General features: G+C 50.6%; 1 protein-coding gene across 14 annotated transcripts in view; it reads right to left on the reverse strand.

The window, feature by feature from the left end:
- Positions 1–23552, reverse strand: part of ARHGAP39 (Rho GTPase activating protein 39) — a 93911-nt gene that overhangs the window by 25654 nt on the left and 44705 nt on the right. For all 14 annotated transcript variants that reach the window (XM_085533097.1, XM_085533094.1, XM_085533095.1 and 11 more), the window contains exons 2-5: positions 10793–11227; positions 5672–5752; positions 3289–4654; positions 858–1419 (exon numbers count right to left, since the gene is read on the reverse strand). In XM_085533097.1, coding sequence (XP_085389223.1) covers positions 858–1419; positions 3289–4654; positions 5672–5752; positions 10793–11227 — 2444 coding nt within the window. The remainder of the gene's footprint in view (positions 1–857; positions 1420–3288; positions 4655–5671; positions 5753–10792; positions 11228–23552) is intronic.

Consider the following 23552-nt stretch of genomic DNA (forward strand, 5'->3'; position numbering starts at 1 on the left):
ATGCTGTGTAATGGGGTTGGTGCCACCCCATAGCATCCGGGTACACCGCTTCCCCATGGATACAACATAAGTGAAGGGCCACAGATAACCCCAAAAAGGAGTTGTAACAGAAAAAAGTGGGACAAATAAACCCCAAAACTGAGTTATAACAGCAACAGGTGGGACAAATAACCCCCAAAACTGAGTTATAATGGGACAAAGAACCCCAAAAACATAGTTATAACACCCAAAAGTGGAACAAATAACCCCAAAAAGGAGTTATAAGAGCAACAGGTGGGACAAATAACCCCCAAAAAAGGACAAATAACCCTCAAACTGAGTTTTAAGAGCTACAGGTGGGACAAATAACCCCCAAAAAGGGACAAATAACCCCAAAACCAAGTTATAACAACAACACATGGAACCAAAACCCACTCAATGCGCTGTATCCCCTCTACGCGTTGTATCCCCTCTTATCTTTGGTGTCGTTGACCAGGTCCATGTGGGACAAATAACCCCAAAACCGAGTTATAACAGCAACAAACGGGACAAATAACCCCAAAACCGAGTTATAACAGCAACAAACGGGACAAATAACCCCAAAACCAAGTTATAACAGCAACAAACGGGTCAAATAACCCCAAAACCGAGTTATAACAACAGCAGATGGGACCAAAACCCACTTGACGCGTTGTATCCCCTCTTATCTTTGGTGTCGTTGACCAGGTCCATGTGGGACAAATAACCCCAAAACCGAGTTATAACAGCAAAAAATGGGACAAATAACCCCAAAACCAAGTTATAACAGCCAAAAAATGGGACAAATAACCACCAAAACCAACTTATAACAATAGCAGATGCGTTGTATCCCCTCTTACCTTTGGTGTCGTTGACCGGGTCCATGTGTCGGTAGATGTAACCCTCCAGATACGAATGGAATTTGGGTGTAGGTGGAAAGAAGGCCAAACAAATGGCCATGAGCTCCCAGCCCCGCGCCAGGCTCTCGTATCGGAAGTTCTCGGTGGTCTGCCTGCACAGCTGGATGTACAGCTCGTCCCTCAGCCCCTGCACGCTCCATCCCTTCGTAGCGATCTCCAAGGCCACGTTGAGTTGGTCGGTCTTGGCCCTTCGGTCCCCCATGTACATCTGGATGAGTTTGAAGATCTCGCACGCCTCCTTCTTGACGTTGCGGTCGTTGGTCATGATCATGGGCTTCTTGATGGACTCGCTGCTCCACGCCAACATGTTGGCGATGGAAACCTTGCGGCGGAACAGCCCCTGCGTGTGTTTGTTGAAGTGCTTGGACGCCCAGTTCTCGATGTCCGTCTCCGAGGAGGGTTTGCGCAGGTTGAAGGTGGGGAAGACGCAGCTGGCGCTGGGCAGCATGTTACGGCTCTGGCGGCTGCTCTCAAACTGCGCCACGGCGCCCAGGTCTTCGGACTGAGGGATGGGTGGGAGAGAGAGGTTAGGGGTGGGGGGCATGGGGGGGGGGAGGGTGTATGAGGTGGGGAGTTATAGGATGGTGGTGGTCATGGGGGGGAGGTGGTTATAGGGTGGAGAAGGTCATCAGATGGAGAAGGTTATAGAGTCATGGACATCGTAGGATGGAGAAGGTTATAGGGTGGTGGTGGTCATAGGATGGAGGAGGACATGGGGTGAAGGAGGTTATAGGGTGGAGAAGGTTATAGGGTGGAGATCATTGGATGGAAGAGGTCATAGGATGGAGGAGGTTATAGGGTGGAGGAGGTCATAGGGTTGAGGAGATCATTGGATGGAGGAGGTCCGAAAATGGAGAAGCTTATAGGATGGAGAAGGTTGTATGGTGGAGGAGGTGATAGGGTGGAGACGGTTATAGGGTGGAGGAGGACATAGGGGGGAGGAGGTCATAAGATGGAGAAGGTTATAGGGTGGAGGAGGTTATAGGATGGAGGAGGTTATAGGGTGGAGGAGGTCATAGGGTGGAGATGGTTATAGGGTGGAGGAGGTCATGGTATGGATAAGGTTATAGGGTGGAGGAGGTCATCAGATGGAGAAGGTTATAGAGTCATGGACATCGTAGGATGGAGAAGGTTATAGGGTGGTGGTGGTCATAGGATGGAGGAGGACATGGGGTGGAGGAGGTTATAGGGTGGAGAAGGTTATAGGATGGAGATCATTGTATGGAAGAGGTCATAGGATGGAGGAGGTCATAGGATGGAGGAGTTTATAGGGTGGAGGAGATCATTGGATGGAGGAGGTCCCATCCAATGACCTAAAAACCCAAAGAAACCCCCAAACTAAAGGGACGCCCCAAAGACTTTGGGTCATCCCCATCCACTATAGACATCCCCAAACCCAAAGGACACCCAAACCATCAGGGACACCCCAAAACTCAAAGACACCCCATAACACCAGGGACACCCCAAACTAATGGGGACACCCTAAAAAACCAGGGACACCCCAAAACACCATGGACACCCCAAACTAATGGGAACACCCCATAACACCAGGGACACTCCAATACACCATGGACACCCCAAAACAACAGGGACACCACAAATTAATGGGGACACCCTAAAACACTAGGGACACCCCAAAATGCCATGGACACCCCAAACTAATGGAGACATCCCATAACACCATGGACACGCCAAACACTTGAGTACACCCCATAACCATCATAGACATCCCAAACACTTTAGGACACCCCATAACCATCATGGACACCCCAAACACTTGAGTACACCCCACAACCACCACAGACACCCTAAAACCTAAGGACACCCCAAAACACCAGGGATATCCCAAGCTCTTGAGGATATTCCCAACCATCAGGGACACCCCAAACTAATGGGGTCACCCCAAAACACCAGGGACACCCCAAACTCTTGAGGACATCCCCAACCATCAGGGACACCCCAAACTCTTTAGGACACCCCATAACACCATGGACACCCCAAACCCTTTAGGACACGTCACAATCACCACGGACACCCCAAACCCTTTAGGACACCCCATAACACCACGGACACCCCAAACCCTTTAGGACACCTCACAACCACCACTGACACCCCAAACCCTTTAGGACACCTCACAATCACCACGGACACCCCAAACCCTTTAGGACACCCCATAACACCAAGGACACCCCATAACACCAGGGGCCCCCCAACCACTTGAGTACACCCCATAACACCATAGACACCCCAAACCCTTTAGGACACCTCACAATCACCACGGACACCCCAAACCCTTTAGGACACCCCACAACCACCACTGACCCCGTAAACCCCACAGCCGCCCCATAGACCACCCCGACCCTCTTGATACCTGCGATGGATGCAGGTACGGCTCCGGTGACGCCAGGTTGGTCTGCACGGAGACGCTCTTTTCCAGCAGGATTTGGGGGAATCCCAACTTCTCAAAGTTGCTCCTCTTCCAATGTTTGTTGTCCTGCTGCGCCAGCGCCTCGTCCTCGCTGAACGCTCGTACCACGGGGCCGGGCATGGGCAGCGGCAGAGCCCCGTCGCTCTCGTACCCCGACCCGTCCTTCTGGGAATCCCAACTGCTGCGCTGCTTCATGTGATAATGGGCCTGTTGTGCTTCCCAGGCCAGCCGTGCCTGCGCCATGAAGGGCTCGGCGAAGCCCCGCGTCCCTTCCCCTTCTCCCTCCAGCCCTTTGCTCTCGGTGCGGCTGAGCTGGGCTCGAGCCGCCGCGCATCGCTCCTCGTCCGCCCCGTCCCGCTCCGCTTCCATTGACGGCGTGTTGGGTTCGTGATGGGGCAGGGACGGCTTCCTGCTCTTCCTCTTCCTATTGGAGGGTGAATATCCAGTGGAGGACATGGTGTCCTGTTGGCTGGACCACGACATGGCGTCGTCGGGGCCGAGCTCGGCCGCCTCCATGCTGCTGTAGTCGCCCGCCTTGAGGTCGGCGCGTTGCTCGCGCTGCAGGCAGGGGCTGTGCTGCAGGGAATAGGAGCCCCCTATGGGGTTGGGGGAGTATTTGTGCCGTGGGCCCGATTTCATCTTCGGGCTGGAGCCCGATTGTTCCACATAGACCAGCTGTCGGACGTACTCCTTGCCCGCCGGGCTGTACTCCAGGCTCATAAAGCGGTCGGGGCACTTCTGCTTGGTCAGCACCAGCTGCTGGTAGGGAGAGTTGGAGCCTTGTTTGGGGGATTGGAGGAAGGGGTGAGGCTTCCGGATGGGGGATTTCTGGGGGGAAGAAGCCGCTTTGTAGCCCCCTCCGGCCTCGTATTGCATGTCCACGGGGGGTTCATCATAAATAGGTGCTTGGTACTCCATAGGGGGCTCCTCGTAGAGCGGCGGCTCGTAGGCGTAGCGCGGCGACGAGGGCTGAGATTCACTCGACGCCTTACGATGGTGTTGGCTCTGAATGGGGGAGCAAAAGGAATCCCCCCGCCCCATTAAAGGCGAGCAGCTCCCCGCCAGCTCGGCCCTCTTCATGTAGGGGGATGGTTTCCGATCCGGGAAGAAGACGGAGTTCTCGGGGTCGGGGTTGAAGCTCTGCAGGTTGGGGGATTGCTGACCCCCCGACGGGCGGCGGGAGCGCGAGGACGGAGCTGAGTCGGGGCCGAAGCCATTGCCCTGGTGCAGGAGGAAACTGGGCTCACGGTCCGTCACCTTGATCAGCATCCGCTCCTTGGTGCCCGCGTTCCAGCGCAGAGAGGATGTCCTATGGGTACAAAGGGTTTGAAGGGGGTGAGGATGGCCCCATAGGAGCCTTTGGGGCTGTGGGATTGGAGGGGGGTGAGGATGGCCCCATAGGAGCCTTTGGGGCTGTGAGATTGGAGGGGGATGAGGATGGCCCCATAGGAGCCTTTGGGGCTGTGAGATTGGAGGGGGGTGAGGATGGCCCCATAGGAGCCTTTGGGGCTGTAGGATTGGAGGGGGGTGAGGATGGCCCCATAGGAGCCTTTGGGGCTGTAGGATTGGAGGGGGGTGAGGATGGCCCCATAGGAGCCTTTGGGGCTGTAGGATTGGAGGGGGGTGAGGATGAAACCCCAGTTTCCGCAGTAGAACCCCAGTTCCTCAAATGCATCCCCAGGGACCTCTACAGAGACCTCTATAGGGACCTTTATAGAGACCTCTATAGGGACCTGTACAGGAACCTCTATAGGGACCTCTACGAAGACCTCTACAGGGTCCTCTACAGAGACCTCTATAGGGACCTCTATAAGGACCTGTACAGGAACCTCTATAAGACCACTATGGATACCTTAACAGAGACCTCTATAGGGCCCTCTATAAAGACCCCTACAGAGATCCCTATAGGGCCCTCTATAAAGACCTCAACAGAGACCTCTATAGGGACCTCTACAGGAACCTCTATAGGGACTGTTATATGGACCTCTACAGGAACCTCTATAGGGACCTTTATAAGGACCTCTACAAAGACCTCTATAGGGACCTCTACAGAGACCTCTATGGATACCTCAACAGAGACCTCTATAGGGCCCTTTATAAGGACCTCTATAGGGCCCTCTATAGGGACCTGAATAGGGCCCTCTACCCACGTCCCCAGTGACCCCATTAGTTCCCTCTTCCAACGATGGTGTCATTCCTCCCCCTTTTGGACTATTGCCCAACCACTCCACGATGTCCTTCCATACAACCCAGATATCAGCCCCATAACCCCACTCTGCCCCACAACCCCACGTTGGCCCCATAGCAGAGGGCGGACGTCTCCTACCTGTAATGGAGGAGCTGACCTTCGGCGTTGTAATCCCGGTAGATGTCGCATTCCTTCTCAAACACCCCGGAGGGCGACGAACTGCAAGACATTAATGGGGGATAGAGGGTTAATGGGGGATAGAGGGTTAACATGGGTCCTCAGCCACCCCCCCCTTCGCTATGGGGTCAGTGGAGACCATCAGATTGAGATCTGGGTTTGGGGTCGGGTCCCATCGCTGTTAGTGAGCTGGGAGATGTTAATGGGGTGATTGGGAGAGGGTGGGATGGGATGGGATGGGATGGGATGGGATGGGATGGGATGGGATTAGGATGGGATGGGATGGGATGGGATGGGATTAGGATGGGATGGGATGGGATGGGATGGGATGGGATGGGATGGGATTGGGATGGGATGGGATGGGATGGGATGGGATTAGGATGGGATGGGATGGGATGGGATGGGATGGGATGGGATGGGATGGGATGGGATGGGATGGGATGGGATGGGATGGGGTGGGGTGGGGTGGGATGAGATGGGATTAGGATGGGATGGGATGGGATGGGATGGGATTGGGATGGGATGGGATGGGATGGGATGGGATGGGATGGGATGGGATGGGATGGGATGGGATGGGATGGGATGGGATGGGGTGGGGTGGGGTGGGATGAGATGGGATTAGGATGGGATGGGATGGGATGGGATTAGGATGGGATGGGATGGGATGGGATGGGATGGGATGGGGTGGGGTGGGATGAGATGGGATTAGGATGGGATGGGATGGGATGGGATGGGATTAGGATGGGATGGGATGGGATGGGATGGGATGGGATGGGATGGGATGGGGTGGGATGGGATGGGATGGGATGGGATGGGATGGGATGGGATGGGGATGGGGATGGGGATGGGTTGGGATGGGATTAGGATGGGATGGGATGGGATGGGATGGGATGGGATGGGATGGGATGGGATGGGGTTGGGGTAAGATAGGATAGGACAGGATAGGATTAGGATGGGATAGGATGGGATAGGATAGGATAGGATAGGATAGGATAGGATAGGATAGGATAGGATAGGATAGGATAGGATAGGATAGGATAGGATAGAACTGGAATGGGATAGGGAGGACCGAAAAGGAACAGGAGAGAATAGAACATAACAGGGTAGGACAGGGTAGATTTAATTCAGTCAGCAGGGACCTACAAAGACCACTAAGTCCAACCCTACGACCCGAGTCCTCCACAGCTTTGTGTACCTACAATATCTGATTGTCTTTGGGTACCTATAATATCCCATGGTCTTTTGGGTGCCTACAATATCCAATTGTCTTTGAGTTACCAACTATATCCCATGGTCTTTTGGGTTCCTACGATGTCCAATTGTCTTTGGGTACCTATAATATCCCATGGTCTTTGGGTTCCTACAATATCCAATTGTCTTTGGGTACCTATAATATCCCATGGTCTTTTGGGTTCCTACTATGTCCAGTTGTCTTTGGGTACCTATAATATCCCATGGTCTTTTGGGTTCCTACTATGTCCAGTTGTCTTTGGGTACCTATAATATCCCATGGTCTTTGGGTTCCTACGATATCCAATTGTCTTTGGGTACCTATAATATCCCATGGTCTTTGGGTTCCTACTATGTCCAATTGTCTTTGGGTACCTATAATATCCCATGGTCTTTAGGGTTCCTACGATGTCCAATTGTCTTTGGGGTACCTATAATATCCCATGGTCTTTGGTTTCCTACGATATCCAATTGTCTTTGGGGTACCTATAATATCCCATGGTCTTTGGGTTCCTACAATATCCAATTGTCTTTGGGTACCTATAATATCCCGTGGTCTTTTTGGTGCCTACAAATTCCAGCTGTCTTTGGGGCACCCACAATATCCCGTGGTGGTTTGGCTGCCTACCATGGCCCATGGTGGCCCACGGTGGCCCATGGTGGCCCATGGTGGCCCACTGGTTGTCCACATTGGACAGTCAGCTCTTCCAACCAAAGCTGAAGATCACAGCCATCAAATGGCCACGTTTGGTTTTGTTAAAGAGAAACGGGAGAGGTTTTATAGAGAGATCTCCACGGATGGAAAGACCTACAAACACTCTGAGTGCAGAACATGGAGAACCCAAAAAGAATGGCTGAAGTTGGAGGAACATTTGAATTACCACATAAAACTCCAGAGCGTGGGAACACCCCCAAACTGAGCCCTAAAAGAATGGGGAAAAATCAAACTTAAATGCTCACATGGGTGAGCAAAGACAAAGATTCCTCCCCAAACCCCCCATGTCTGCCCAGATGCAGTTGGAGGAATCGCTGTTGGGTGAGTGGGTTCCGGTGTGAGAGTAATTAAGCCGCAAAGTGATTACAAAATCAAAGGGAGCCATGAGAGGGACAGAAAAAAGGCAGAAAAGCTGTTTTTTGGTGCTTTTTGTGATGTAGGGGGCTCATCTTTCCTTTCTTTTTCCTTCTTCCCCCCCCTTTTACCCTCCTCCTGCAATGGGAGGTGCCACCATTCCCCCCCCAGCTCAGCTCTTATTTATATATATATAAATGCCCGGCGAAAGTGATGCGACCGAAATAACACAGCTCGGTGGCCAGGCCAGGAATAGAACTGAAATCCCTCCCTTAATCCACCTCCCTGAGCACCATACGCTTAATTACAGCTCCTAATCAAAGGGCTGAAGATGGTTTTCTTCCTGGTTATGTAAGCGGCGCTTCGGGTCTGACGCTCTCCGTGCTCAGTTCGTTGCAAAATATCAGCCAAAATGCCCAATAATTCAAGGAAATAATGAGAAAAGAAAGAAATATGACGTGCTCAGAGCGCTCTGCCCCTCTTGCCACCTTCCCATTGGCAGCCAAAGGCATCTCCTCTATCAGAGCCCGCAGCAAAATGGTTGAGGTTGTGAGTTTCATGAAGAAAGGTCATCGGGATCGTCAATAATACCCCCAAATCCACGCTGGGAAGAGCTCTGCTTTTCATAAGCACCGAGATCAATTTGCTGTTGAGGTCCCAGAGATCAGCTCCAAGCAGCAGTGGGGCAGGGTGAACATACGACCACGTGGTGTTGGGTCACAACCAACAGAACCACCCCTACAGCCCCAACACAACCATCTATAGAACCCCAACACGCATCTAAAACCCAACATAACCACTCCTAGAACCCCAACATCCATCCAAAACCCAACATAACCACGCTTACAACCCCAACATCCATCCATAACCCAACATAACCACTCCTAGAACCCCAACATCCATCCAAAACCCAACATAACCACGCTTACAACCCCAACATCCATCCAAAACCCAACTCAACCATTCCTACAACCTCAAGAAGCATCCGTAACCCAACACAACCACCCCTAGAACCCCAACATCCACCCATAACCCAACATAATCATCCCTAGAACCCCAACATCCATCCATAACCCAACACAACCACCTAGAACACCAACATCCATCCATAACCCAACACAACTACCCCTAGAACCCCAACACGCATCCATAACCCAACACATTCATCTCTAGAACCCCAACATCCATCCATAACTCAACACATCCACCCTTCCACCCCCAACATCCATCCTTAACCCAACATAACCACTCCTAGAACCCCAACACCCATCCATAACCCAACATAATCACCCCTAGAACCCCAACATCCATCCATAACCCAACATAATCACCCCTAGAACCACAACATCCATCCATAACCCAACACAACCACCTAGAACACCAACATCCATCCATAACCCAACACAACCACTCCAAGAACCCCAGAACCCATTCACAGAAACCACCCCAACTTCCCAACATCCACCCATAACCCAACACAACCCCTACAACCTCAACATCCACCCATAACACACCATAACCATCCCCAGAATCTCAGCACCTATCCGTAACCCAACCCTAGACCCCCAACGTCCATCTACAACCCAACACAACCACTCCTAGAACCCCAACATTCATCCATAATCGAACCCAACACAACCTCAACATCCATCCAAAACCCAACATAACCATTCCTAGAATCCCAACACCCATCAATAACTGAACCCTAGACCCCCCAGCGTCCATCTACAACCCAACACAACCACTCCTAGAACCCCAACATCCATCCATAACCCAACACAACTTCAATATCCTCCCATAACCCAACGCAGGCCCCCCTAGAATCCCAACACCCATCCATAACCCAACACAACCCCTACAACCTCAACATCAATCCAAAACCCAACACAACCACTCCTAGAACCCCAACATCCATCTATAACCCAACACAACCACTCCTAGAACCCCAACATAAATCCATAACCCAACCCAACACAACCTCAACATCCATCTACAACCCAACACAACCACCTCCAGAATCCCAACACCCACCCATAACCCAATCCAACACAACACAACCTCAATATCCACCCATAACCCAACGCAGGCACCCCTAGAACCCCAACATCCATCCATAACCCAACATAACCATCCCCAGAATCTCAGCACCTATCCGTAACCCAACCCTAGACCCCCAACGTCCATCTACAACCCAACACAACCACTCCTAGAACCCCAACATTCATCCATAATCGAACCCAACACAACCTCAATAATGTCCCATAACCCAACGCAGGCACCCCTAGAATCCCAACACCCATCCATAACCCAACACAACCCCTACAACCTCAACATCAATCCAAAACCCAACACAATCACTCCTAGAACCCCAGCATCCATCTATAACCCAACACAACCACTCCTAGAACCCCAAGATCCATCCATTACCCAACATAATCACACTTAGAATCCCAACACACATCCAATAACCCAACACAACCACTCCTAGACCCCAATGTCCATCTACAACCCAACACAACCACTCCTAGAACCCCAACATCCATCTATAACCCAACACAACCACTCCTAGAACCCCAACATAAATCCATAACCCAACACAACACAACCTCAACATCCATCTACAACCCAACACAACCACCTCCAGAATCCCAACATCCATCCATAACCCAATCCAACACAACACAACCTCAATATCCACCCATAACCCAACGCAGGCACCCCTAGAATCCCCAAACCCGTCGTAACCCAACCCTAGAACCCCACTCCTCACCACCCGCCCTCACCTTTCAGTTTCTTCCTTCACCGCAGCATACGGGGCCGATTGCCGGCTCGACCTCGTCGTCTCGGCCACTTTCTCGTTGCCTTCCAACTCCTGCTCCAGCGAGGAGCTGGTGCTGCCCTCCCTGCTGACATTACTGCTCCGTCCGGGGCTGTTTTCAGTGGACGCTCGTGGAGATTCAGTGTTCTGCTTTAGGGTCTGTAGTTTGGCCAACGGGATGATGTCGCAGTTCTGCGGGCGGTGCCAGACCGTGCGCTGCGTGGTGGCATTGTAGTAGTAGAAACGGGAGGTGTTGGGGTCAAAGAGCTCCCACCATTGGTTCTCATTGGTACGTTTGATCCGCACGCCGGCCGGCGGGTCCCACACGCATTCCCCCGTGATCAGGTTGGCGTACATGCGCTCCCGGGTCCGAGGTTCGATGATTTCCACCCATTCCAGCCTGGAGGGGAATAGGAATGGAAGGGTTAAAGGGGTCGGTGTGACTCAGAGAGAAGAGTTCGCAGGTTCATTGCACCTCTCTGTCACATGGGACCTCACCTAAAGGAGGATGCATCCCATTGTGTCCCTAAAAAGAACCATATAATCATCAGGGCTGGAGAAGACCTCCAAGATCCCCAACTCATCCCCAGTGTATCCCTAATTAGAACCACAGCCATTAGCATTGGAGAAGACCTCAAGACCACCAAGTCTGACCCCAATTCCTCCCCATTGTGTCCCTAAAAAGAATCATTAGGGCTGGAGAAGACCTCAAGACCATCAAGTCTGACCCCAATCCACCCCCACCGTGTCCCTAAAAAGAATCATCAGGGCTGGAGAAGACCTCCAAGATCCCCAACGTGTCCCCAAGTGTAACCCTAAATAGAACCACAGCCATTAGTATTGGAGAAGATCTCAAGACCACCAAATCCAACCCCAACCCATCCCCATCATGTCCCTAAAAAGAATCATTAGGGCTGGAAAAGACCTCAAGACCACCAAATCTGACCCCAATACATCCCCATCATGTCCCTAAAAAGAACCATAGAATCATTAGGGCTGGAGAAGACCTCCAAGATCCCCAACGCATCCCCAGTGTATCCCTAAATAGAACCACAGCCATTAGCACTGGAGTTGACCTCAAGACCACCAAGTCCAAACCCCCAAACAGCAGAAAACCTCAATCCCAGCATCCAGAGATGGTCCCTGGGAGGATTCCATCGGTGATAGCCGCAGAATAACCCCAATTCCTGCCCTACTGAGACGGTTCAAAGTCAGAGCATACAGGCTACACCTGGATTTTGGGGTAGAAAACCCAATTTATAAGGAAATGCAGGACGCAACCATGCAGAGAGGGCAGCAGAGGGCTCCCTCTATTCAGAGGATGCTCCAAATCTCCACATCCCCTCAATCCCTCCCCACAAACATGAGGTGAAAACAGGAGGACTCCACGGGGAGAGAGATTTGGGGGGCAAAATAGCCCCAGATTGGGCTCTTCCATTGGGGTCTGCTTACTGAGCCACTGGTTTAAATGGTTGATTGCCATTTATAGGGATGTTCCTCTCCCTTCCATAGGGGCATCGCTCTCCCATTCATAGAGACACTGAGTCTAACCTCTATAGGGCCACTGATCTCATTATAGAGACCCAGGCTCTCCCATCTGTAGGGCCACTGCTCACCCATCCATAAGGATGTTCCTCTCCCATTTATAGGGTCGCTGGCTCTCCCACTTATAGCGATGTTCCCCCTCCCATTTATGGGGGCATTGCTCTCCCATAAGCAGCAAACCCCACAACCCCAAACGTTGTACATTCCCCCAGTTCCTTGAGTGCTCAGAGATCGTTTTCTGCCCCTTCCTGCTCCAAACCCTCTTCCTTTCATAGATCCGTTTCCAATCGACGCAGGGAGAAAAGCCAACAAGGAACTAAGAGAAATTAAAGCAAAAAGCAAAGATCCGGATATTACATGTTCATTTAAGGGAGGGTGAAAAGCAAAGAGCTGAAATGAGTCGTTAAAGATGCGAGTGGGGCCAACGCTGTAGGATCATGGAAGCGTCCATGTTGGAAACGCCTTCGTGATGCTCAATGTTACGCGCGACGCTCACCCAACTCAACCCCCACTTGAACTACGGACCCAACCACGTCCACCACGGCCATAAAACCCCACATGGAACATTTCACACCTTGGCAACGAGGGATATTTCATGTTCCTGCTCAGCCCCGAACCCAACACTGCTCACCCACGGATCATGGGGATGATCTGTACACAGAGCAGTGTTCCTTGAGCTCCTGATCCCACAACTCCTCCATCTACACACAAATACTGATGAGTTCATTCCCTGGAAGGCATTTCTGAGGCCATAAATAGAGAGATGGGAGTGAAGTAAAGGATGAGACGGAGCTGTTGCCCCCAGGCTCGCCGGGCTGACTCCGCCATCTCCCTCTGGGCTCAATAAATGGAACAAAAAGATGTTACAGGGAGAATCAGAGCTTCAGTTCCGCCCACGGATGAGCTGCAAGACGGAGACTATAAATAACCCTGAGCTGCACAACAAATGTGCTCAGATATAGGAATCTCAGATATATGAATCTCAGATACATGAATCTCAGATATATGAATCTCAGATACATGAATCTCAGATATAGGAATCTCAGATATATGAATCTCAGATACATGAATCTCAGATATATGAATCTCAGATACATGAATCTCAGATATATGAATCTCAGATATATGAATCTCAGATACAGGAATCTCAGATACATGAATCTCAGATTTATGAATCTCAGATATATGAATCTCAGATATATGAATCTCAGATACAGGAATCTCAGATACATGAATCTCAGATTTATGAATCTCAGATATAAGAATCCTAGATACAGGAATCTCAGATATAGGAATCTCAGATTTATGAATCTCAGATATATGAATCTCAGATATATGAATCTGAGATATAGGAATCTCAGATTTATGAATCTCAGATATAGGAATCTCAGATATAAGAATCTCAGATATAGGATTTTCAGATATATGAATCTCAGATTTATGAATCTCAGATACAGGAATCTCAGACATATGAATCACAGATATAGGAATCTCAGATATAAGAGTCACAGATACATGAATCTCGGATATAGGAATCTCAGATATAAGAATCACAGACATATGAATCTCAGATATAAGGATCTCAGATATAAGAATCTCAGATATAAGAATCTCAGATATATGAATCACAGATATAGGAATCTCAGATTTATGAATCTCAGATATAAGAATCTCAGATTCATGAATCTCATCATCCCTCTCAGGGCACACAGCCCCGCTGACATCAGTAGGTGATGGGATGTGAGGGGTCAGAAGGATGTTTGAGTTCTGCAATCCCAATCTCCTTTCAAACATAGGTTACCCCATGGTTCCATCATTCTAAAACCATCTTTACCCCACGGTTCCATCACTCTACATGGATCTTTACCCCACGGTTCCATCACTCTACATGGATCTTTACCTCACGGTTCCATCACTCTACATGGATCTTTACCCCATGGTTCCATCACTCTACATGGATCTTCACCCCATGATTCCATCACTCTACATGGATTTTTGCCCCATGGTTCCATCATTCTAAAAGGGTTTTCACCCCATTGCTCCATCATTCTAAAAAGGTTTTCCCCCCATGTTTCCAACACTCTACAAGTCTGTTTCCAACCCAGATCTCCCTATGCTTCCATCATTCTAAGAGGGTCTTTTCCAACCCAGACCACCCCATGATTCCGCAACTTAAGAGGCTCTTTATCCCACGGTTCCACCATTCTAAGGAGGGTCTTTTCCAACCCAGACCACCCCATGATTCCACGACTTAACACAGTGTATCCAACCCACATCACCCCATAGTTCCATGACTTAAGACAGTGACTCCAACCCACATCACCTCGTGGTTCTATGACTTAAGCCAGCATCTCCAACCCAGATCACCCCATAGTTCCATGACTCCAAAGGGTCTTTTCCAACCCGGTCACTCTGTGCCTCTAACACTTTTGAAGGCTCCTAACATTTTTGAAGGCTCCCATGGGCACTGGGAACCCAGATGGCTACTGGGAACCAATTATGGGCACCAGGAACCCATTATGAGCATCGGGAACCCATTATGAGCACTGGGAAACCATGATGGGCACTGGGAACCCATTATGGGCACCGGGAACCCATTATGGGCACTGGGAACCCATGATGGGCACTGGGAAACCAATATGGGCATAGGGAACCCATGATGGGCACTGGGAAATCAATATGGGCATAGGGAACCCATGATGGGCACTGGGAACCCATTATGGGCATCGGGAACCTGTTATGAGCATTGGGAACCCTTGATGGGCACTGGGAACCCATTATGGGCACTGGAAGCCCACTATGGTCACTGGGATGGGGGGTCTCTGGGGTAGGATGCTCAGCTGCTCTGCCCCATTGCTCCTTCCTGGGGTGGGCTCTGCCGACTCGAAGCCACGAGTCGATGACTTTGGCGCTGTGGTAGAGGACACGGCTCGTACTCAAATCCCTTTCAAAGAACAGCTTCCAAAGAGCAGAGGACGGCTGCGATCTCCTCCCCTCTTATCAGCACGAGAGCTCTACAGACGCTCCCAATCCCAACTTAACAGCACGAAGCTGAGCCGGGCCTTATCTCCTTTCAACCCCCCCCAAAAGCTGCTCGAAGGCAGATAACGAAGAGGCGGAGATGGATCGAGACCCTGCTTGAAAGCAGGGCTGACCTCGAGCTCCTCAAAGCAGCTCAGCCCTTTGAGCTGGAGGCTGACAGGAGCTTCAATCCATCGGTGCTAACGAGCTCCGCGCTCGTCGGCTCCTTCCAGCCAAGTGGGAGAGGTCACGGTCTAAAGGATATCGACTTCTTGCATTATTTAGCTGAAGGGAAGCAAAAAAGTTGGGTGGATGTGGAGGGACTGAGCCCCCCAGGCTCCATTTGGTCCCAGTTCCCCTCTTCTTGCTGCTGGGTACAACTGGGAAGAGCCCGGCTTCATCCTCTCCTACCTCCCCATGGGGATTTATGGTCACGGGGTCATTAAAGATCATTGGGTCAAAGAATGGTTGGGGTTGGGAGGGTCCTCAAAGATTACAGGGCTATAGGATAGGCTGGAGTTGGAGGGGTCCTTAAAGATCATAGAGCTACAGGACAGGTTGGAAGGGTCCTTAAAGATCATAGAGCTATAGGATATGGTGGAGGGGTCCTTAAAGATCACAGAGCCACTGAATGATTGGGCTGGGAGGGTCCTCAAAGATTATAGAGCTATAGGATAGGTTGGAAGGGTCCTTAAAGATCACGGAGATACAGAATGGTTGGGTTGGGAGGGTCCTCAAAGATTATAGAGCTATAGGATAGGTTAGGGGGGTCCTTAAAGGTCACAGATCTATAGGATAGGTGGAAGTGTCCTTAAAGATCATAGAGACACAGAATGGTTCAATTGGGAGGGTCCTTAATGATTATAGAGATACAGGGTAGGTTGGAAGGGTCCTTAAAGATCATGGAGACAGAATGGTTGGGTTGGGAGAGTCCTCAAAGATTACAGAGCTATAGGACAGGTTGGAAGGGTCCTTAAAGATCACAGAGCTATAGGACAGGTTGGAAGGGTCCTTAAGGATCACAGAGCTATAGGACAGGTTGGAAGGGTCCTTAAAGATCATGGAGACACAGAATGGTTGGGTTGGGAGGGTCCTTAAAGATTATAGAGCTATAGGATAGGTTGGAAGGGTCCTTAAAGGTCACAGATCTATAGGATAAGTTGGAAGGGTCCTTAAAGATCACAGAGATATAGGATAGTTTGGAAAGGTCCTTAAGGATCATAGAGCAATAGGATAGGTTGGGAGGGTCCTTAAAGATCACAGAACCACTGAAGCCTAGAATGGTGGGGTTGGAAGGGACCCCAAAGCCCAACCAGCACCAACCCCCTATATGGGCCGATTGCCCCCCACTAGCTCAGGTTGCCCTCGGCCCCATTCAGCTCAATTCCCTCAATGTTCTTTGCAGGAACAGAGCTCCAGCCTTCCAAGCATCGATCATTTTTGGGCTGAAACAGCCCTATTTTGGGACAGTACCGTCATAGGTGACCCATCCTGATGCCACCTGGATCAGCCCACATCAAGCCAGGACATCAGCACCACTTCAGTGCCAGCACTGTGCCCGCAGACCTGAATTTTTGGGGCTGAAGTCTTTAAAAATTCAACTGACCCGAGATCACCCAATTTACCAACTCCGTCCCGAATGCATCTTAATAAATATATATAAATATACATCATATTTTGCTTTTCCAACCAAAATCCTTAGAGGAAAGATGATTAATGGGTTATTAATAGTAATAATCTCTCGGCAATACGGGGAGTGTGAAACGCGGAGCGGAACGCTTTGAACTTCCAGCTCTTTGCCAAAAACCAGCCGACAAGCAGCGACCTGCATTGAAATAAGGCATCAAAAATCACCACCGATAGGAATGGAAGCGAAAAACATCCCCATTTCCCCCAAAATCTCTGCAAAAAGGGAATTATCCAACCCTCCTTTCAGTGCCCACAGCTGGAAAATGAACACATCAAACATAAAGCTGAGCTCCTGGACGGCAGAGCATATATAGATCTTGGCATGGGTTTTATTTTGTTCCCAGCTCCCCATGGCTGCGTGCCCGGCCCATTGCAACAAGGGGATGGGGATGGGGATGGGATGGGGATGGGATAGGGATGGGGATGGGGATGGAGATGGGGATGGGGATGGGGATGGAGATGGGAATGGGATGGGGATGGGGATGGGGATGGGATGGGGATGGGGATGGGGATGGAGATGGGAATGGGGATGGGATGGGGATGGGGATGGGGATGGGGATGGGGATGGGATGGAGATGGGGATGGGGATGGGGATGGGATGGGGATGTTGGATGGGGATGGGATAGGGATGGGGATGGGGATGGAGATGGAGATGGGGATGGGGATGGGGATGGGGATGGGGATGGGGATGGGATGGGGATGGGGATGTTGGATGGGGATGGGATAGGGATGGGGATGGGGATGGGGATGGAGATGGGGATGGGGATGGGGATGGGGATGGGGATGGGATGGGGATGGGGATGGGGATGGAGATGGGGATGGGGATGGGGATGGGGATGGGGATGGGGATGGGGATGGGGATGGGGATGGAGATGGGGATGGGGATGGGATGGGGATGTTGGATGGGGATGGGGATGGGATGGGGATGGGGATGGGGATGGAGATAGGATGGGGATGGGATGGGGATGGGGATGGGGATGGGGATGGGGATGGGGATGGGGATGGGGATGGGGATGGGGATGGGGATGGGGATGGGGATGGGGATGGGGATGTGGATGAGGATGGGGATGGGGATGGAGAAGGGGATGGGATGGAGATGGGGATTGGATGGGGATGGGGATGGGATGGGGATGGGGATGGGGATGGGGATGGGATGGGGATGTTGGATGGGGATGGGGATGGGATGGGGATGGGGATGGGGATGGAGATAGGATGGGGATGGGATGGGGATGGGGATGGGGATGGGGATGGGGATGGGGATGGGGATGGGGATGGGGATGGGGTGGCTGAGCTTCCCTGCTCACCCCTATTTGCATCACAATGTGGGATTATACAAAGTTCTTCCGGAGAAAGTGTTAAAGAAGCTTTTTTGGAGGAAAGGGGTGCATAGAAAGTCTGATTTCCAAGCAGAGATTCCAACACTGGAGGTTGGTAGTGTTGTAAAGCAAAGGAGGTGGAGGAAGAACGGGGCAAAAATGTGCAAGGATAGGCAAGAATAAGCAAGGAATACGCAAGGGATAAGCATTCCTTTAAGTATTTATAAATATCCTTTAAAATATTCCTTTACTCAGGAAATACACGAGGAATTGGCAAGGAGAAAGGAAGCAGAATGCAAGGATGCTGTGTGCAAGGAATATAGAAGGAATACGCAAGAAATGTGCATGGAATATGAGTGAGATACGCAAGAAATATGAATTAATAAATACACAAGGAATCCACAAGGGGTATGCAAGGATTGACAGGAATATAAAGAGTATGCAGTAATATAGGCAGGGAATGGGCAAGAAATAGGAAAGAAATGCAAAGGCATACACAAGGATATGCAAGAAATGGGCAAGAAATAGGCAAGGAACACTCGGGGATACACAAGAATAAGGGAGGGATACACAAGGAATAAGCAAGGAATAGGCAGGGGACTCAAGGAATAGGCAAGAAATAGGCAAGGAATAAGCAGGGTACTCAAGGAACAGGCAACGAACAGGCAAGAAATAGGCAAGGAATGGGCAAGGAATAGGTAGGGTACTCAAGGAATAGGTAAGGAATAGGCAAGGAATAGGCAAGGAATGGGCAAGGAATAGGCAAGAAATAGGCAAGGATAGGCAAGGATAGGCAAGGAATAAGCAGGGGACTCAAGGAATAGGCAAGGAATAGGCAAGGTACTCAAGGAATTGGTAAGGAATAGGCAAGGAATAAGCAAGGAATGGGCAAGGAATAGGCAAGGATAGGCAAGGAATAGGTATGGAATGGGCAAGGAATAGGCAAGGAATAGGCAAGGAATAAGCAGGGAGTGAAAACGGAACATGCGTGGCAAGGTACAGAAGGAGCAGAGAGCAAACAGGCGTGACAGAACAGCAGGAATGCTGCTGGAAGACGTCAGAAACACAGCAGGAATGCAAGGAATGCAGGAAACACGGGATAGAAGCACATGATACGCAGGATGGTGATACGCAGGGAATCCCGGCAGCGGGGCCGAGCCCTGCGCTGCAGCTGCTGCCCCGGGATGCAGCCAGGACAAATGCAGGCAGCTGGGACATGCAAAGGAAGGGAAAGGCCCGTGCTGGAGCACTGCCATGCGATGGGCTGCTGTCAGTCAGACTGAGGGCACGGCGGGTGTGAAAGCTGCACGGACAATGGGAATGGAGCTCAGCGAGAGGCCGCCCTGCTCTGCACACATGTCTGCCCTGCAGCAGCAATGGGGGGACAGGATGCAATGGCCCCGAGACCATGGGGGGGTTGGAGAGCAACAAAGGCAATGGTAACTGGGAAAAGGCAATGGGAACTGGGAAAAGGCAATGGGAACTGGGAGAAGCCAATGGTAACTGGGAGAAGGCAATAGGAACTGGGAAAAGGCAATGGTAACTGGGAGAAGGAAATGGTAACTGGGAGAAGCCAATGGCAACTGGGAGAAGCCAATGGTAACTGGGAGAAGCCAATGGCAACTGGGAGAAGCCAATGGTAACTGGGAGAAGCCAATGGCAACTGGGAGAAGCCAATGGCAACTGGGAGAAGCCAATGGTAACTGGGTAAATGGCAACTGGGAGAAGCCAATGGTAACTGGGAGAAGCCAATGGCAACTGGGAGAAGCCAATGGTAACTGGGAGAAGCCAATGGCAACTGGGAGAAGGCAATGGCAACTGGGTAAATGGCAACTGGGAGAAGACAATGGTAACTGGGAAAAGGCAATGGCAAATGGGAGAAGCCAATGGTAACTGGGAGAAGCCAATGGTAACTGGGAGAAGCCAATGGCAACTGGGAGAAGCCAATGGTAACTGGGAGAAGCCAATGGCAACTGGGAGAAGCCAATGGTAACTGGGAAAAGGCAATGGTAACTGGGAGAAGCCAATGGCAACTGGGAGAAGGCAATGGTAACTGGGTAAATGGCAACTGGGAGAAGCCAATGGAAACTGGGAGAAGCCAATGGTAATTGAGCAAATGGCAACTGGGAAAACCTAATAGCAACTGGGAGAAGCCAATGGCAATTGGGAAAAGCTAATGGCAACTGGGCAAATGGCAGCTGGGCAAAGCCAATGGCAACTGGGAGAAGCCAATGGTAACTAGGAAAAGCTAATGGCAAATGGGCAAAGCCAGTGGCAGCATGTGCTCTTGCTCACTACAGGAATCAGATCTGATGCTTCTGATGGGGGAAAATAGGATCATGTATAATGCATATAGGGTCAGCAGATTGATTTAGAGCAGGGTTATCTCATTTGGAAGAGAAATGGTGTCAAAAGAGCAGCGTGGGTGCTTTCATTGGGCAAAACTTGGGGGGAAATTACATCCCCCCCCCCCCCCCCCCCCCCAGAAATAGGGGCAAACCAGATGACTGTAAGGAGGAATGGACCCATTGCACGACAGGCCTAAATAACATGGGGAATTAAAGAAAAAAAGAGGTAAAAGTGATGGGGTTTTTATGGCCACCTGGGAATACAAGTGGGACACTGGAGAGAGCAAGTGGGGCGGCAACGAAGGAAAGAAGGATCTTAATAGAGGAATGGGGGATGGCAATGAATGCTACACCAAAAAGGCCATTTTTCTACACCAAATCACATCAGTCTGATGAACCAAAGTGTTTCCTGCTTCGCCAGCCCCCGTGGAACTCGGAGAACAGCACAGATGGCCAAACCCCCCCAGCAAAGCACATAACAACCCGCAGCCACCGGGCAGCTGTGCTGCATCTGCTGCCCCAGCCCCTTGTGTTGGCAGGTGGGGTGGATTCCTGGGGCTCCGTGCTCACAGCAATGTGAGGAGGGAGGGGGAAATGAGGATGTCCCCACGCTGCCCAAAATCCGACAGCCAAAGTGTGGGAGAGCAATGCAACGTGCCCCACGCGTGAGTTATACAGGCTGGGGTAGAGCTGGGTGGAAAAGGAGGAAGGAATGGTTGGAAAACCAGGTGTATTTGATAAGAAACGAGTTGATATATAAGTAAGGACCGAAAAAGCAGCACCTAAGGAGGAAGGAATGGTTGGAAAACGAGACGTATTCGATAAGAAATGAGTAGATGTATAAGTAAAGAACTCAAAAAGCAGCACCTAAGGAGAAAGAAATGGTTGGAAAACCAGATGTATTCGATAAGAAATGAGTAGATATATAAGTAAAGACCCAAAAAGCAGCACCTAAGGAGGAAGGAATGGTTGGAAAACTAGGTGTATTCAATACGAAATGAGTAGATATATAAGTAAAGACCTTAAAAAGCAGCACCTAAGGAGGAAGGAATGGTTGGAAAACCAGACGTATTCGATAAGAAATGAGTAGATATATCAGTAAAGACCCAAAAAGCAGCACCTGTGCCCTCCTGCAGCTCGCAGTTCTTCATCAACGCTAAAATAGGTTCCTTCCTCCTCAGTTCATTCTATGGTTCCATGAAGGACCCTCCCAACCCAACCATTCCCTGGCTCTGTAATCTTTAAGGACCTTTCCAACGTAACCAAACCCACTACATGGTTCCATTAAAGATCCTTCCAATCAAACCATGATTCCATTACAGACATCTCCAACACAACCACTCCCTGGCCCTATGATCTTTAAGGACCTTTGCAACCCAGTCTATTCCATGGTTCAGTGAAGGACCTTTCCAGCCCAACTGTTCCCTGGCTCTATGACCTTTAAGGACCTTTCCAACCCAACCCATTCCATGACTCTACAACCTTTAAGGACCCTTCCAACCCAACCATTCTCTGGCTCTACGACACTTAAAAACCTTTCCAACCCAACCCATTCCACAGCTCTAGGACCTTCAATGACCTTTCCAACCCAACGCATTCCATGGCTCTACAATCTTTAAGGACCTTTCCAACCCAACCCATTCCATGGCTCTACGACCTTTAAGATCATTCCAACCTAATCATTCCCTGGCTCTAAGACCCTTAAAAAACCTTTCCAACCCAACCCATTCCACGGCTCTATGACCTTTAAGGACCTTTCCAACCCAACCCATTCCATGGCTCTACAACCTTTAAGGACCTTTCCCACTCAACCACGTTTCTCTAACGCTTTTGGAAGAGCACACAAATGTCAGAGCAGCCATTTCTGGATGTTCCGCATTCCTCCTGTATGGAACAGTGTCCCAAACGTTTTAGAGAACTTGCTCCTTTATCTCCCACCAGGAAACAGCCCCGAAACCTGCCATTACATCCCGCTCCCCACGCTCCGAAGGCGGGCTGAGCGCTGCCACACGCTGCTGTGCTATTCGTCAGCTCCACAATGACACACTGAGCAGCTCACTTTTGTTCCTCGTCCTCCTGCAAACTCCAGCAGAGCTCGAGGTGCTAAAACAAAAGCAAAACCACGTGGCTTTTGCATCCAGCTTGAGACATTTGGGGCTGTGAGCACGTTGCCAGCTCCACTCATTGCCGGGCACCTTTGGATGTCGCAGCAATGCCTTCCCCACACTGCACCGCAGCAGGGCAGTCCATAAAATGAGAGCTGTACCCACCAGTATTCCCTTGCTACTGCACCTCCCGTGCTTGCTCCTGCTCCTGGTTTGCTCCCCAAAGGCAGCTGACGTCTCTGTATAAAGCAGCTTTCCTCCCATAGAGGATCTGCAGTGCTCTGTGATCCAAAAAGGGGGATGAAAAATGCAACAAAAGCATCCTGCAACTTTCAAGGTAAATAGTATTTGAAATACAGAACCTATGGTGGGTGCAGATCTGTCACAGAGAGGTGACTGATAAGCCGGGCCCTGTGGCGGGGCTCGTTATCACGCAAGCGATTCGCCGTTAACAATGTTTAATTAACTTTAATCCACTTAACAGCGGGCTCGACTCAAACCAGCCTGACGGATTGCTCCGACAGACAGCGCTCCCTCAGCTGAACCACGCGGGGATTGATGGTGTTCAACCTCCATCAATGGGCTCGTGGAATCACAGAACCCTCACGGGTGGGAGATCATCAAGTCCACCCCTCAACCCATCCCACCACGCCCACACGTGGGCTTTTAGAGTGGGAACACAAAGCAGAGCGCTGCCCACC

Source organism: Coturnix japonica, unplaced genomic scaffold (genome assembly GCF_054131305.1).
Source record: "Coturnix japonica strain WE unplaced genomic scaffold, WE-NBRP24 Scf054, whole genome shotgun sequence".
Lineage (NCBI taxonomy): Eukaryota > Metazoa > Chordata > Aves > Galliformes > Phasianidae > Coturnix > Coturnix japonica.